Below are 16,540 nucleotides of genomic sequence, written 5' to 3'. Positions count from 1 at the left end.
CTGGATGAACCAGCTTCAGTGGGGGATGGACACCTTGGCACTGGGGGCTCCCATTCAGAGTCAGTGTCACTGTGAAAGAAAATGTTCATTTAGAATAGTTTCACATATGAGCCCCGTATCAACAGGTATAATAAACAGATATATATAGAGTACAGGGAACATAAGGTTGAATATATTATTATAGACCTGCTAGATCTACTGTCTCATTTATATTATGACATTTCAGCTAGATCTACTGTCTCTATTATATTATGACAGACCAGCTGTATCTACTGTCTCCATTTCACTTTGGCCATTGTTGTGGGCCTGCCCCCCCCTCAACAGCCTCAAATAGGCTATGTCATTTCACAAGTAATATTTTATATTATTAATTTCAAACAACGGCATTAGCATGAGAAGAACTTACCAGTCCAAAACGATGTCCTCTCTGTTCAAAAAATGTTCCTCCATTTGGGAATTGCTAAATGAATCGTCCTTGATCAATTTCTTCTAAAATTGTGTGTACATCTGTATATCTAGACTTAGATTTAGCTTTCCCTGACTTAGTCGCCAAACTAATTGATATATAAACAGCTGAATATGCGCTTTACCAAAACAATGCTGTGCGCAACATGCGTGGCTCCTTCCGGTATGAATCGTCAATGGCGAATGAACCTCTTTACCCCAACCTACGACCCATATATCTCCATCTCTTCTTCATGCAAATTACAGGAATTTGGGCCTTGTTCGGTGTCTGAAGTAATTCCTTCACATCCGACTCCTTAAAGACAAAAATCTTTGTCCAGTACGAGGTGAGAAATCACTGTTCTGATGTCCAGAAGCTCTTTTCGGTCATAAGAGACGGTAGCAGAAACATTATGTACAAAATAAGTTACAAATAACACACAATAGCACAATTGGTTAAGAGCCCGTAAAATGGCAGCCATCTCCTCCAGCGCCATTGGTTTGCCATCATGTTTCTCTTATTTTTGACACAACATTTACTTTACTTGTATTGTCTTTTGTATTATGGAATGGTATCAGTTAATATGGGGAGGGATGAACCCTGTGTGTTTTGCACCAGGATCAGTGAAACCCTGTTCTATATGGGACACCACAAAGGTATGATCACTCTGACATGTTTGCCAAGGTAGCCCAATTACGACCAGACAAAACGTCAATAGGCACAGTATCTGTAGCGGCTGGGAATGACAATGAAAGGTGAACATTGTTATATTAACAGAACACTGCTTCTATGGTATTATGTAAAGGATTGTTTATTCTACATGGACCTGTTGAACATTATAAACTATATACCTACAGCTGTTCAACTTTATAGACTACATACAGTACACAAGTATGTGGACATCTGTTTGTTCAGATTCAGAAAACTTGAATGTCCTCAGAGGCAATTCATCTTGCAGCAGTCATAAAACATAACATCTAAAAATGTAAAATAAACAGCAAATTACATTTACAAACAAATAGGCAGGGCAAGTGCAGTTTCATAGTACAAGTGCTAAGTGCAGTGTCGTGTTTTTGGCTATGCCGGATTAAGTGATATGACATGCTATTCGATAAAATAATTCATCCGTAATTAATATCACCTGATTGAGCTAATCATGTAAATGTAATTAACTAGAGAGTCAGGCACAACAAAATAATATTTATGCAAATTAATTACTTCAAAATCATACAATGTGATTTTCTGGATTTTTATTTTAGATTCCGTCTCTCACAGTTGAAGTTTTCCTATGATAAAAATTACAGACCTCTACATGCTTTGTAAGTAGGAAAACCTGCAAAATCGACAGTGTGTCAAATTCTCCACACTGTATATATATATATAGGGAAGAAAATCAGGGAAGTTATGGAGTCCAAGTGAGTCTGATGACACGCAGGTGCGCATAAAGATGGTGACAGCTGTGCACCATAATGAGAGGTCTGGTGACCTAGAGGCTGGAGGGAGCACAAATGACACTGACAATCTTGCCCAACCTATTTTTCTGTGCAACCTTGATATTCCCAAACCAGCAGGTCAAGCAAGCAGTAGGGCAGAATGATCTCAATTAAAAAAGTGCAGTTTCCATAGTAAATACAGACTCTGTTGGCCTTTCTTAAAAATATCGTCAGTACAAGGACAGCTGCTTGTCGATGACTAGCCCAAGGTATTTGTAATCCTCCACTATTTCAATGGGCTCACCTTTTATAATTGATGGTGTGTGCATGGTAGTGTTCCTTCCAAAGTCAATTACCAGATCCTTTGTTTTTGATGTATTTCATTGTAGATGGGATGACTCACACCAGACAGTAAACTCATTCAGAGCCGGTCCGGGCTCCATCTCATCCCCTTCGAGAAGACTGACCAAAGCCGCATCGTCAGCGTATTTGATCAGGTGGAGCCCTGGGAACTGGCTCCGGCAGCTGCCTATATGCAGTATGTATAGTACTGGTAAAAGAACACTGCCCTGTGGGGTTCCAACTGAAGCAGTGCCCACCTCAGAGAGTGTGTTGCCAACTCGTACCTGCTGAGACCTATCAGTTAGGAAGTTGGTGATCCATGTGATAAGCATCAAGTCCGAAGTCTGTCCGGGAGGGCCAACGGATTGATTGTATTAAATGATGAGGAGAAATCTATAAACATGATCCGCACATGGGTTTTACTACCCTCCAAATGCATGTACACCAGATGTAAGAGCGAAAGGATGACATTACCTGTTCCTCTCTCTGACCGGTATGCAAAATAAAGGGGTCAAGAAGATGACTGGTAGTGTTGATAATGTATGCTTTCATGATCTTTTCAATAGATTTAATCAAGAGAGAGGTCAGAGCGACAGGTCTGTAATCATTTGATGCAGACGGATGAGAGGTTTTTGGGACAGGTACAACAATATAACAATATATTTTTTTCCAAAAAGATGGAATTTCCAATGTATTCAGGGACCGCTGAAAGAGAGCAGAAGACATCGCTCAGCTGAGTGGAACAGTGTTTCAAGACACGACCACTTATGTTATCAGACCCCGGGCTCTTTCGTGCTCCAGTGCTTTTAAACACTCGTTGTACGACTTCCTCATCGATGACAAGCGTGCTCTTGGTTGCCATGACATCCTCCTCCAGACAGGCCAGGGGATCGGAGGCAACCACTGTTTCAAAGTGGATGAAGAACTTGTTTAGTTCATTGGCTGTAGAGAGGCACACCGTCTCAATCAGGCAGAGGTCGATGCGTTGCCTACCTTTTGAAGGGGGCGCTTGCCATATTTCTAACTTCTTTGGGATAGGGGGCAGCATTTTCACTTTTGGATGAATAGCGTGCCCAGAGTTAACTGCCTCCTACTCAGTCCCAGATGCTATATGCATTTTATTATTAGTATTGGATAGAAAACACTCTGAAGTTTCTAAAACTGTTTGAATGTCTGTGAGTATAACATAACTCATGTGGCAGGCAAAAACTTGAGAAAAATCCAAACAGGAAGTGGGAAATCTGTGGTTTGTAGTTTTTGAACTCACCCCTATTGAATACACAGTCGGATATTGGTTATGTTGCACTTCCTAAGGCTTCCACTAGATGTCAACCGTCTTTAAAAGGTTGTTTCAGGCTTCTACTGTGATGTGGGACCGGATGGGAGCTCTTTGAGTAAGTGGTCTGCCTACAGCCTCGTTCTCAGTCACGCACTTTCACTTGAGAGGTAGCTGTCGTTCCAGTGCTTTTCTACAGACAATGGAATTCTCCGGTTGGAACAATATTGAACTTTTATGATAAAAACAACCTAAAGATTGATTCTATACTTAGTTTGACAAGTTTCTTCGACCTGTAATATAACTTAATGAACGTTTCGTCCGAATGGACCAGATCGCAGATTTGGATATGTTTACCAAAAGCCCTAACAAAAGAAGCTATTGGACATAAATGGAAGCATTTATTGTGGAACTGCAATTCCTGGGAGTGCATTCATCATCATGCAATATCACTGCATGTTTTGGAACTACTGAACGTAACACGCCAATGTAAAATAAGACTTTTGGATATAAATATGAACTTTACTGAACAAAACATACATGTATTGTGTAACATGAAGTCCTATGAGTGTCATCTGATGAAGATCATCAAAGGTTAGTGATTAATTTTATCTCTATTTGTGCTTTTTGTGACTCCTCTCTTTGGCTTGAAAAATGGCTGTGTTTTTCTGTGAGTTGGTGGTGACCTAACATAATTGTTTGTGGAGCTTTCGCTGTAAAGCATTTTTGAAATCAGACACTGTGGCTGGATTAACGAGAATTTTATCTTTAAAATGGTGCCTAAATGGTGCCTAGAAATTTGATTTATGAGATTTCTGTTGATTTGTATTTGGCGCCCTGCAATTTCATTGGCTGTTGGCGAGGTGTTCCTCTAGCGGAACGAGAGTCTCCTTCTCGGTCTGAGATGTTGAACATCTCATTCCAAAGTCATGGGTATTAATATGGAGTTGGTCCCCTCTTTGGTGCCATAGCAGCCTCCACTCTTCTGGGAAGGCTTTCCACTAGATGTTTGAACATTGCAGCGGGGACTTGCTTCCATTCAGCCACAAGAGAAGTAGTGAGGTCGAGCACTGATGTTGGGAGATTAGGCCTGGCTTGCAGTCGGCTTTACAATTCATCCCAAAGGTGTTCAATGGGGTTGAGGTCAGGGCTCTGTGCAGGCCAGTCAAGTTCTTCCACACCGATCTCGACAAACCCTTTCTGTATGGACCTCGCTTTGTGCATGGGGCATTTTCATGCTGAAACAGGAAATGGCCTTCCCCAAACTTTTGCCACAAAGTTGGGAGCACAGAATAATCTAGAATGTCATTGTATGCTGTTGAGTTAAGATTTCCCTTCACTGGAACTAAGGGGCCTAGCCTGAACAATGAAAAACAGCCCCTGACCATTATTCCTCCTCCACCAAACTTTACAATTGGCAATATGCATTCGGACAGATAGCGTTCTCCTGGCATCTGCCAAACTCAGATTTGTCCATTGGACTGCCAGATGGTGAAGCGTGATTCCTTACACCAGAGAATGCGTTTCCACTGCTGAGTTTAATGACGGCGAGCTTTACACCACTCCAGCTGATGCTTGGAATTGCAATCGCAGGCTAGTGTGCACCTGCTCAGCCATGGAAACCCATTTCATGAAGCTCCCGACGAACAGTGTTTGTGCTGATGTTGCTTCCAGAGGCAGGTTGGACCTCAGTAGTGAGTGTATCTACCGAGGACAGACAATTTTCACAAGCTTCAGCACTCAGCGGTCCCGTTTTGTGAGCTTGTGTGGCCTACCACTTCGCGGCTGAGCCGTTGTTGCTCCTAGACGTTTCCACTTCACAATGATATCAGTTACAGTTGACCAGTGCAGCTCAAGTATGGCATACATTTGAAAGGTATCCTATGCCACGTTGAAAGTCACTGAGCGCTTCAGTATGGGAAATTCTACTGACAATGTACTTATGGAGATTGCATGGCTTTGTGCGCGATTTCATATACCTGCCAGCAACGGGTGTTGCTGAAATTGCCAAACCCACTATTTTCAAGGGGTGTCAACATAATTTTGGGCATTTAGTGTACCTTTAGATGTGTGGGTGTGTGAACTAATCTCTGCTCTGTTGAAGGAACATTTCCAGAGACAATGAGGTTTAGGCTGGATGCTGCAGTGAGTGACTGATCATCCTCCACAGCTGCTCTGCTGCTAACAGCTTACTGGGTAGTATAGTGGTGCCTGGGTACAGGTTAGTAGCCAATGCAAAAAGGTTAGCTCATTTCTGCTAATGTCCTGGGTTGTGATACATAACAGTCCTGCACTGCATGGGTTTCGGTAGTATAGTATGACGCTATAGTAATCTCATCCCTTTCCTATTATGTGAACAATAGTAATTGTAATATCTATCAGTTAGCGCCACAATGTGTACAACTGGCACAACAAAAATAACATAGGGAAGGGGTTGTGTACTGAAAAGTATGTACTTCATTTGCTGTATTGCCACGCTTATGCAATCTGAACAGAAGTGCACCCCAGAACCATTTCAGTAGTTGTCTTCCTGTTTACTGTCCTGTACCCAGAGGGTAGGGTTAGAGGACCTATCTATCCAAGCAATATGGTTATTTGACCAGTGACTATGTCTCTGTCTCTTATTTGAAATACTGTATATCTCTGTCTCTCAGGTCCAGACTGTTCAGAGGGAAGAAGATCCAAGGAGACTATGACATCAAAGTGGAACAGGTGTGTACAATCACACACACTCCAGTAATTTGAATTCATTCATCACCAGTTAATTTGTACCATTAGTATTATATTTATCAGTTAGCACCACAATGTTTACAACTGGCACAACCACAAAGAACACAGGAATGGAGTTGTGTACTGAAAAGTATGTACTTCATTTGTCGTGTTGGCAAACATTTGAAATCTGAACCAAAGTGCATTCCAGAACCATTTAAATAGTTTTCATCCTGTTCACCGTCCTGTACCCAGAGGGTTAGGGTTAGAGGACATTCAGGTAATAAACACTACTGTCCCATACCCAGAGGGTTAGGGTTAGTGGATGTACCAAGAAGGTTAGGGTTTTTTGCTTTGGGGAGGGATGTGTGGTTTATTATTAATGGGCAGAGGGGAAGGTAGTGCAAATTTTCCCCGGTCTACATTCACTCTTTTGCAGGTTATACTTTATAATTTTTTTACATCCTAGCCAAGTTTCCTCATCTTCCCTTATGCACTACATTTTTCAGCACACCAACTATGCCGCAGGTCAGTATAGTCTACCAGTATATCCTGCCTTCTATCCACCAGTCATAGTGACAATAATGGTAGGTGGATTGTTTGTCCAGATCTGCAATAGGCTAAGTAGCATTCAGCATTCAGCATTTAGTTAGCCAGCAATTGTGCAAGTTCTCCCACTTAAAAAGATGAGAGGCCTGTAATTTTCATCACAGGTACACTTCAACTAAAAATCCAGAAAATCACATTGTAGGATTGTTTATGAATTTATTTGCAAATTATGGTGGAAAATAAGTATTTGGTCAATAACAAAAGTTTATCTCAGTACTTTGCTATATACCCTTTGTTGGCAATGACAGAGGTCAAACGTCTTCACAAGGTTTTCACACACTGTTGCCAGTATTTTGGCCCATTCCTCCATGCAGATCTCCTCTAGAGCAGTGATGTTTTGGGGCTGTTGCTGGGCAATACAGACTTTCAACTCCCTCCAAAGATTTTCTATGGGGTTGAGATCTGGAGACTGGATAGGCCACTACAGGACCTTGAAATGCTTCTTATGAAGCCACTCCTTCATTGCCCGGGCGGTGTGTTTGGGATCATTGTCATGCTGAAAGACCCAGCCACGTTTCATCTTCAATGCCCTTGCTGATGGAAGGAGGTTTTCACTCAAAATCTCACGATACATGGCCCCATTCATTCTTTCCTTTACACGGATCAGTCATCCTGGTCCCTTTGCAGAAAAACACCCCCAAAGCATGATGTTTCCACCCCATGCTTCACAGTGTTCTTTGGATGCAACTCAGCATTATTTGTCCTCCAAACACGACGAGTTGAGTTTTTACCAAAAAGTTATATTTTGGTTTGATCTGAAAATATGATATTCTCCCAATCTTCTTCTGGATCATCCAAATGCTCTCTAAAAAACTTCAGACGGGCCTGGACATGTACTGGCTTAAGCAGGGGGACACGTCTGGCACTGCAGGATTTGAGTCCTGTCGGCGTAGTGTGTTACTGATGGTAGGCTTTGTTACTTTGGTCCCAGCTCTCTGCAGGTCATTCACTAGGTCCCCCCGTGTGGTTCTTGGATTTTTGCTCACCGTTCTTGTGATCATTTTGACCCCACGGGGTGAGATCTTGCGTGGAGCCCCAGATCGAGGGAGATTATCAGTGGTCTTGTATGTCTTCCATTTCCTAATAATTGCTCCCACAGTTGATTTCTTCAAACCAAGCTGCTTACCTATTACAGATTCAGTCTTCCCAGCCTGGCGCAGGTCTACAATTTGGTTTCTGGTGTCCTTTGACAGCTCTTTGGTCTTGGCTATAGTGGAGTTTGGAGTGTGACTGTTTGAGGTTGTAGACAGGTGTCTTTTATACTGATAACAAGTTCAAACAGGTGCCATTAATACAGGTAATGAGTGGAGGACAGAGGAGCCTCTTAAAGAAGAAGTTACAGGTCTGTGAGAGCCAGAAATCTTGCTTGTTTGTAGGTGACCAAATACTTATTTTCCACCATAATTTGCAAGTAAATTCATTAAAAATCCTACAATGTGATTTTCTGGGTTTTTTTCTCTCATTTTGTCTGTCGTAGTTGAAGTGTACCTATGATGAAAATTACAGGCCTCTCTCATCTTTTTAAGTGGGAGAACTTGCACAATTTTTTTAATGTAATTTTTTTTTTATTCCACCTTTATTTAACCAGGTAGGCTAGTTGAGAACAAGTTCTCATTTACAACTGCGACCTGGCCAAGATAAAGCATAAAAGTGTGAACAGACAACACAGAGTTACACATAGAAACAATTAACAAGTCAATAACACAGTAGAAAAAAAGAGTCTATATACATTGTGTGCAAAAGGCATGAGGAGGTAGGACAATAATTACAATTTTGCAGATTAACACTGGAGTGATACATGATCAGATGGTCATGTACAGGTAGAGATACTGGTGTGCAAAAGTGCAGAAAAGTAAATAAATATAAACAGTATGGGGATGAGATAGGTAAATTGGGCGGGCTATTTACCGATAGACTATGTACAGCTGCAGCGATCGGTTAGCTGCTCAGATAGCAGATGTTTGAAGTTGGTGAGGGAGATAAAAGTCTCCAACTTCAGCGATTTTTGCAATTCGTTCCAGTCACAGGCAGCAGAGAACTGGAACGAAAGGCGGCCAAATGAGGTGTTGGCTTTAGTTATGATCAGTGAGATACACCTGCTGGAGCGCGTGCTACGGGTGGGTGTTGCCATCGTGACCAGTGAACTGAGATAAGGCGGCGCTTTACCTAGCATGGACTTGTAGATGACCTGGAGCCAGTGGGTCTGGCGACGAATATGTAGCGAGGGCCAGCCGACTAGAGCATACAGGTCGCAGTGGTGGGTGGTATAAGGTGCTTTAGTAACAAAACGGATGGCACTGTGATAAACTGCATCCAGTTTGCTGAGTAGAGTATTGGAAGCTATTTTGTAGATGACATCGCCGAAGTCGAGGATCGGTAGGATAGTCAGTTTTACTAGGGTAAGTTTGGCGGCGTGAGTGAAGGAGGCTTTGTTGCGGAATAGAAAGCCGACTCTAGATTTGATTTTAGGTTGGAGATGTTTGATATGAGTCTGGAAGGAGAGTTTGCAGTCTAGCCAGACACCTAGGTACTTATAGATGTCCACGTATTCAAGGTCGGAACCATCCAGGGTGGTGATGCTGGTCAGGCGAATGGTTGAAAAGCATGCATTTGGTTTTACTAGCGCCACGGAAGGAGTGTTGTATGGCATTGAAGCTTGTTTGGAAGTTAGATAGCACAGTGTCCAAGGACGGGCCGGAAGTATATGGAATGGTTTCGTCTGCGTAGAGGTGGATCAGGGAATCGCCCGCAGCAAGAGCAACATCATTGATATATACAGAGAAAAGAGTCTGTCTCAATAAAGTCTGAGCAGTTTAATTTAATATGGCTAATACCTCTACAGATGTGTTAGTCAAACCTTACTGTGAAAAAAAGAGGGTAAACCAGGAAACCCTAGAGGGTAAACCAGGAAGGGTAATTCAAACCAGGAAGGGTAATTACATTTTTCATGACTTTATCATTCAACTTGTTCTGAAAACGTTCTCTAGGGTAGGGGGCAGCATTCTGAATTTTGGATGAAAAGCATGCCCAAATTAAATGGAGTGCTACTCGTGCCCAGAAGATATGATATGCATATATGGATAGAAAACACTCTAAAGTTTCCAAAACTGTTAAAATAGTGTCTGTGAGTATAACAGAACTGATTTGGCAGGCGAAACCTGAGAAAAATCCATTCAGGAAGTCGTTTTTTTTTTTTTGGTTTTCTAGTCAATGCCACTGATTTGTCTGCTGGGCTATGTTCTCAAATAATCGTAAGGTATGCTTTCGCCGTAATGCATTTTTTAAATCTGACACCGTGGTTGGATTCACAATAAGTTAATATTTAAACCTATGTAAAATATGTTTTGTTTTCTGAATTTTAATGAGTATTTCTGTAATTTAATTTGGCGCTCTGCAATCTCACTGGATGTTGGCCAGGTGGGACGCTAGAGAGGTTAAGGTCTTCTCATTAGATTTGGGGTGTGGTCACAAGAAATGCACTTGAGAGGTTAACAAATCTAAATAATTGTTTAAGGTTTCTGTATCAATATTAAAAATGTAAGGTCTTTGGAATAATTTTGACCCCAGCCAAAAGCACCTAATTCAGCCTATACTAATTTGATAAATATTAGTATAGGCTGAGTAAATCTAAACAAATCAAATTTTATTTGTCACATACACATGGTTAGCAGATGTTAATGCAACTGTAGCGAAATGCTTGTGCTTTTAGTTCCGATCGTGCAGTAATATCTAACAAGTAATTTAACAACAACTACCTTATACATGAATAAGAATGTACATAAAAATATATGAATGAGCGATGGCCGAACGGCATAGGCAAGATGCAGTAGATGGTATAGAGTACAGTATAAACATGAGATGAGTAATGTAGGGTATGTAAACATTATATAAAGTGGCATTGTTTACAAGTGTAAAGGAATGAATAAGAAAATGTACATAAACATATGAATGAGCGATGGCCGAACGGCATATGCAAGATGCAGTAGATGGTATAGAGTACAGTATATACATATGAGATGAGTAATGTAGGGTATGTAAACATTATATAAAGTGGCATTGTTTAAAGTGGCTAGTGATACATTGTAACGTCTGTCGGCAGAAGGAGAAGACCTAGGTGCAGCATGGTAAGTATTCATAATATGTTTAATAAATACGAACACTTGAACAAAACCAACAAACGAACAGTTCTTCAAGGTGCAATACAGAAAACAGAAAACGACTACCCACAAACATAGGTTAGAGACTATGGTCAGAACGTGACAGTACCCCCCCCCCCAAAGGTGTGGACTCCGGCCGCAAAACCTGAACCTATAGGGGAGGGTCTGGGTGGGCATTTCACCGCAGTGGCAGCTCTGGTGCGGGACATAGACCCCACTCCACCTTAGTCTTGGCCCACTTATGTGGCGCCTCTGGAGTGGCGACCCTCGCCGCCAACCTCGGACTGGGGACCCTTACCGCGGGCCTCGAACAGGAGGGCGGCTCTGGCAGCTCCGGACAGGAGGGCGGCTCTGGCAGCTCCGGACAGGGGGGCGGCTCTGGCAGCTCCGGACAGGGGGGCGGCTCTGGCAGCTCCGGACAGGGGGGGCGGCTCTGGCAGCTCCGGACAGGAGGGAGAACCTGGAGGGAGGAGACGGAGAGACAGCATGGTCCTCGGAGCAGGCACAGGATAGACTGGGCCGTGGAGGAGCACTGGAGGTCTCGAACTAAGGGCCTACACAACCCGTCCTGGCTGGATGGTGATTTTACCCCGGCACGTGCGGGGCACAGGACAGGACGCACTGGGCTGTGCAGACACACGGGAGACACAGTGCGCAAAGCCAACGCTGGATATCCTGGCCCGATTCGCACTGGCTGTGTGGAGAGCAGGGCTGGCACCATCCGCCCTGGCTGGATCCTCACCCTAGCCCGGCAGATGCGGGGAGCTGGGATGTAGCACACCGGGCTAAGAACGCGTACTGGGGACACAGTGCGCTTCACCGCATAACCCGGTGCCTGCCCGGTCAACTTCTCGCCACGGTAAGCACGGGGAGTTGGCTCAGGTTTCCTACCTGACTCCGCCAATCTCCCCGTGTCCCTCCCCCCAAGATCTTTTTGGGGCTTCCTTGCCAGCAGTGTTCCCTCATATTGCTGGCTCCCTTTTCCTGCTGCCTCCGCTCTCCTGGCTGCCTCCACCTGTTCCCATGGGAGGCGATCCCTTCCAGCCAGGATCTTCTCCCATGTGGTGGCAGGGTAGCCTAGTGGAAGGTTGCGAGTTCAAATCCCCGAGCTGACAAGGTACAAATCTGCCGTTCTGCCCCTGAACAGGCAGTTAACCCACTGTTCCTAGGCCGTCATTGAAAATAAGAATTTGGAATTTGTTCTTAACTGACTTGCCTAGTAAAATAACTTATGTGTAGCCCCCCTACCGTCCAGAATGTCCTCCCATGTCCATTCCTTCTTTTTACCACGCTGCTTGGTCCGTTGGTGGTGGGTAGTTCTGTAACGTCTGTTGTTGGGAGAAGGAGAAGACCAAGGTGCAGCGTGGTAAGTATTCATAATACGTTTAATAAAAACGAACACTTGAACGAAACCAACAAACTAACAGTTCTGCAAGGTGCAATACACAAAACAGAAAACTACTACCCACAAACTACTACCCACAAACACAGGTGGGAACAGGCTACCTAAGTATGGTTCTCAATCAGAGACAACGATTGACAGCTGCCTCTAATTGGGAACCATACCAGGCCAAACACATAGAAATACAACACACAGAACAAAACAGACTGAAAAACATAGAATTCCCACCCCAATTCATGCCCCGACCAAACAAAAAGGGACATAAAAAAGGAACTAAGGTCAGAAAGTGACATACATTTATTACATCAATGTTTCATTATTTAAGTGGTTAGAGATGAGTCAGTATGTTGGCAGCAGCCCCTCAATGTTAGTGATGGTTGTTTAACAGTCTGATGTCCTTCAGATAGAAGCTGTTTTTCAGTCTCTCGGTCCCTGCTTTGATGCACCTGTACTGACCTCGCCTTCTGGATGATAGCGGGGTGAACGGGCAGTGACTCGGGTGGTTGTTGTCCTTGATGATATTTTTGGCCTTCCTGTGACATCGGGTAGTGTAGGTGTCCTGGAGGGCAGGTAGTTTGCCCCCGGTGAGGCGTTGTGCAGATCTCACTATCCTCTGGAGAGCCTTGCGGTTGTGGGAGGAGCAGTTGCTGTACCAGGCGGTGATACAGCCCGACAGGATGCTCTCGATTGTGCATCTGTAAAAGTTTGTGAGTGTTTTTGGTGACAAGCCTAATTTCTTCAGCCCCCTGAGGTTGAAGAGGCACTGCTGCGCTTTCTTCACCACACTGTCTGTGTGGGTGAACCATTTCAGTTTGTCCGTGATGTGTATGCCGAGGAACTTAAGACTTTCCACCTTCTCTGGGTAACTGGTCAGAATTGAAGGAATGATGGATGGCACTAAATACAGGGATATTCTTGAGGGAAACCTGTTTCAGTCTTCAAGAGATTTGAGACTAGGATGGAGATTCACCTTCCAGCAGGACAATGACCCTAAGCATACTGCTAAAGCAACACTTGAGTGGTTTAAGGGGAAACATTTGTCTTGGAATGGCCTAGTCAAAGCCCAGACCTCAATCCAATTGAGAATTGAGAATCAATTGAGAATCTGTGGTATGACTTAAAGAAAAAATCCCAGTGGCTAGATGTGCCAAGCTTATAGAGTCATACCCCAAGAGACTTGCAGCTGTAGTTGCTGCAAAAGGTAGCTCTACAATGTATTGACTTGGGAGGGGGGGGGGGTGAATAGTTATGCACACAAGTTTTCACTCCCAAAATTATTTTGCAAATGCTAAGGGGGGTGAATACTTTTGCAAGCCACTGTAAGACCGTTTTGAGCCGGTGGGTCACAAATGACAGTGCATGTCAGAGCAAAAATCAAGCCATGAGGTCGAAGGAGTTGTCCTTAGAGATCCGAGACAGAATTGTGTTGAGGCAGAGATCTGGGTAGGGTACCGAAACATTTGAAGCACCATTGAAGGTTCGCAAAAACACAGTGGCCTCCGTAATTCTTAAATGGAACAAGTTTGGAACCACCAAGGCTCTTCCTACAGCTGGCTGCAAGGCCAAGTTGAGCAATAAGGGGGGGAAAGGCCTTGGTCAGGGAGATGACCAAGAACCCGATGGTCACTCTGACAGAGATCCAGATTTCCTCTGTGGAGATGGGAAAACCTTCCAGAAGGACCACCATCTCTGCAGCACTCCACCAATCAGGCCTTTATGGTTAAGTGTCCAGACGGCAGCCACTCCTCATTAAAAGGCACATGACAGCCCACTTGGAGTTTGCATTTAGACCATGAGGAGTAACATTCATGGTCTGATGAAACAGGATGTGAATGCCAAGTGTCACATCTGGAGGAAATCTGGCACCATCCCTACGGTGAAGCACGGTGGTGGCAGCATCATGCTGTGGTGATGTTTTTCAGTGGCAGGGACTGGGAGACTGGTTAGGATCGAGGGAAAGATGAATGGAGCAAAGTTCAAAGAGATCCTTGATGAAAACCTGCTCCAGAGCGCTCAGGACCTCAGACTGGGGCGAAGGTTTACCTACCAACAAGACAACAACCCTAAGCACACAGCCAAGACAACGCAGGAGTGGCTTCGGGACAAGTCTCTGAATGTCCTCGAGTGACCCAGCCAGAACCCGGACTTGAACCTGATCGAACATCTCTGTAAAGACCTGAAAAAAGCTATGCAGTGACACTCCTTTTCCAATTTGACAGAGCTTGAGGGGATCTTTTATTTAAAAAAATGTATTTCACCTTTATTTAACCAGGTAGGCTAGTTGAGAACAAGTTCTCATTTACAACTGCGACCTGGCCAAGATAAAGCATAGCAGTGTGAACAGACAAAAACACAGAGTTACACATGGAGTTAACAATAAACAAGTCAATAACACAGTAGAAAAAAGAAAAAAAAAAGTATATATACTTTGTGTGCAAAAGCCATGAGGTGGTAGGCGAATAATTACAATGTTGCAGATTAACACTGGAGTGATATATGATCAGATGGTCATGTGCAGGTAGAGATACTGGTGTGCAGAAAAGTAAATAAATAAAAACAGTATGGGGATGAGGTAGGTAAATTGGGTGGGCTATTTACTGATGGACAATGTACAGCTGCAGAGAAGAATGGGAGAAACTCCCCAAATACAGGTGTATTTGTATTTATTATGGATCCCCATTAGCTGCTGTCTTGGCAGCAGTTACTCTTCCTGGGGTCCAGCAAAATATAAGCAGTTTATATAATTATACAAAAAACATTACAATACATGTTTTTCACATCACACTGTGTGCCCTCAGGCCCCTACTCCACCACAATCTACAGTACTAAATCCATTTCTATGTGTGTGTATAGCGTGCAAGTTTTTGAGTGTGTGTGTATGCATGTGTCTGTGCCTGTTTTATCTCAATCTCTTCATTCAAAGACTCAATCATGGACACTCTTACTGACAGTTGTGGCTGCTTTGTGTGATGTATTGTTGTCTCTACCTTCTTGACCTTTGTGCTGTTGACTTTGCCCAATAATGTTTGTACCATGTTTTGTGCCACTACCATTTTGTTGTTAAGTTGTGTTGCAACCATGCTGTGATGTTGTCTTAGGACTCTCTTTATGAAGTGTTGTGTTGTCTCTATACTATATTTATATTGTATTTATTAAAACAATTTAATCCCAGGCCCCCGTCCCCACCGGAGGCCTTTTGCCTTTTGGTAGGCCGTCATTGTAAATAAGAATTTGTTCTTAACTGACTTACCTAGTTAAATAAAGGTTAAATAAATAAACATACCTTTTTTTGTGTTGCTTCATAGTCCCCGCTGATCCATAAGGTGTTTTTTTAATGTTTTTTTTAAATCTAATTTTACTGCCTACATCAGTTACTTGATGTGGAATAGAGTAGTCATGGCTCTATGTAGCACTGTGCGCCTCCCATAGTCTGTTCTGGACTTGGGGACTGTGAAGAGACCTCTGGTGGCATGTCCTGTGGTTTATGCATGGGTGTCCAAGCTGTTTGCCAGTAGTTTAGACAGACAACTCGGTGCATTCAACATGTCAATACCTCTCAAAATTACAAGTAGTGATGAAGTCAATCTCTCCTCCACTTTGAGCCAGGAGAGATTGATATGCATATTATTAATATTAGCTCTCTGTGTACATTTATGGGCCAGCCGTGCTGCCCTGTTCTGAGCCAATTGCAATTTTCCTATGTCCTGTTTTGTGGCACCTGACCACATGACTGAACAGTAGTCAAGGTGCGACAAAACCAGGGCCTGTAGGACCTGCCTTGTTGATAGTGTTAAGGCAGAGCATCGCTTTATTATGAACAGACGTAACCAATCGTAACTACTACTCCATCAAAATGTTTTGACCATGACAGTTTACAATCTAGGGTCCAAGCAGTTTAGTCATCTCAACTTGCTCAATTTACACATTATTTATTACAAGATTTAGTTGAGGTTTAGGGTTTAGCTAATTATTTGTCCCAAATACAATGCTTTTAGTTTTAGAAATATTTAAGGCTAACTTATTCCTTGCCACCCATTCTGAAACTAACTGCAGCTCTTTGTTAAGTGTTGCAGTCATTTCAGTCGCTTTCGTAGCTGACGTGTATAGTGTTGAGTCATCCGTATACATAGACACACTGGCTTTACTCAAAGTCAGTGGCATGTCGTT

General features: G+C 43.3%; 1 protein-coding gene across 1 annotated transcript in view; it reads left to right on the top strand.

Moving 5' to 3' along the window:
- LOC110494842 (uncharacterized) overlaps positions 1–16,540 on the top strand; it is a 289,407-nt gene that overhangs the window by 30,970 nt on the left and 241,897 nt on the right. The window contains exon 2 of the mRNA XM_036950994.2: positions 6,151–6,208. Within this exon, the coding sequence (XP_036806889.1) occupies positions 6,151–6,208 (58 nt within the window). The remainder of the gene's footprint in view (positions 1–6,150; positions 6,209–16,540) is intronic.

The sequence above is a fragment of the Oncorhynchus mykiss genome, chromosome 17 (genome assembly GCF_057628025.1).
Source record: "Oncorhynchus mykiss isolate SJ-2025 chromosome 17, ASM5762802v1, whole genome shotgun sequence".
Taxonomy (NCBI): Eukaryota; Metazoa; Chordata; class Actinopteri; order Salmoniformes; family Salmonidae; genus Oncorhynchus; species Oncorhynchus mykiss.
This window is presented reverse-complemented; position numbering and strand designations above follow the sequence as displayed.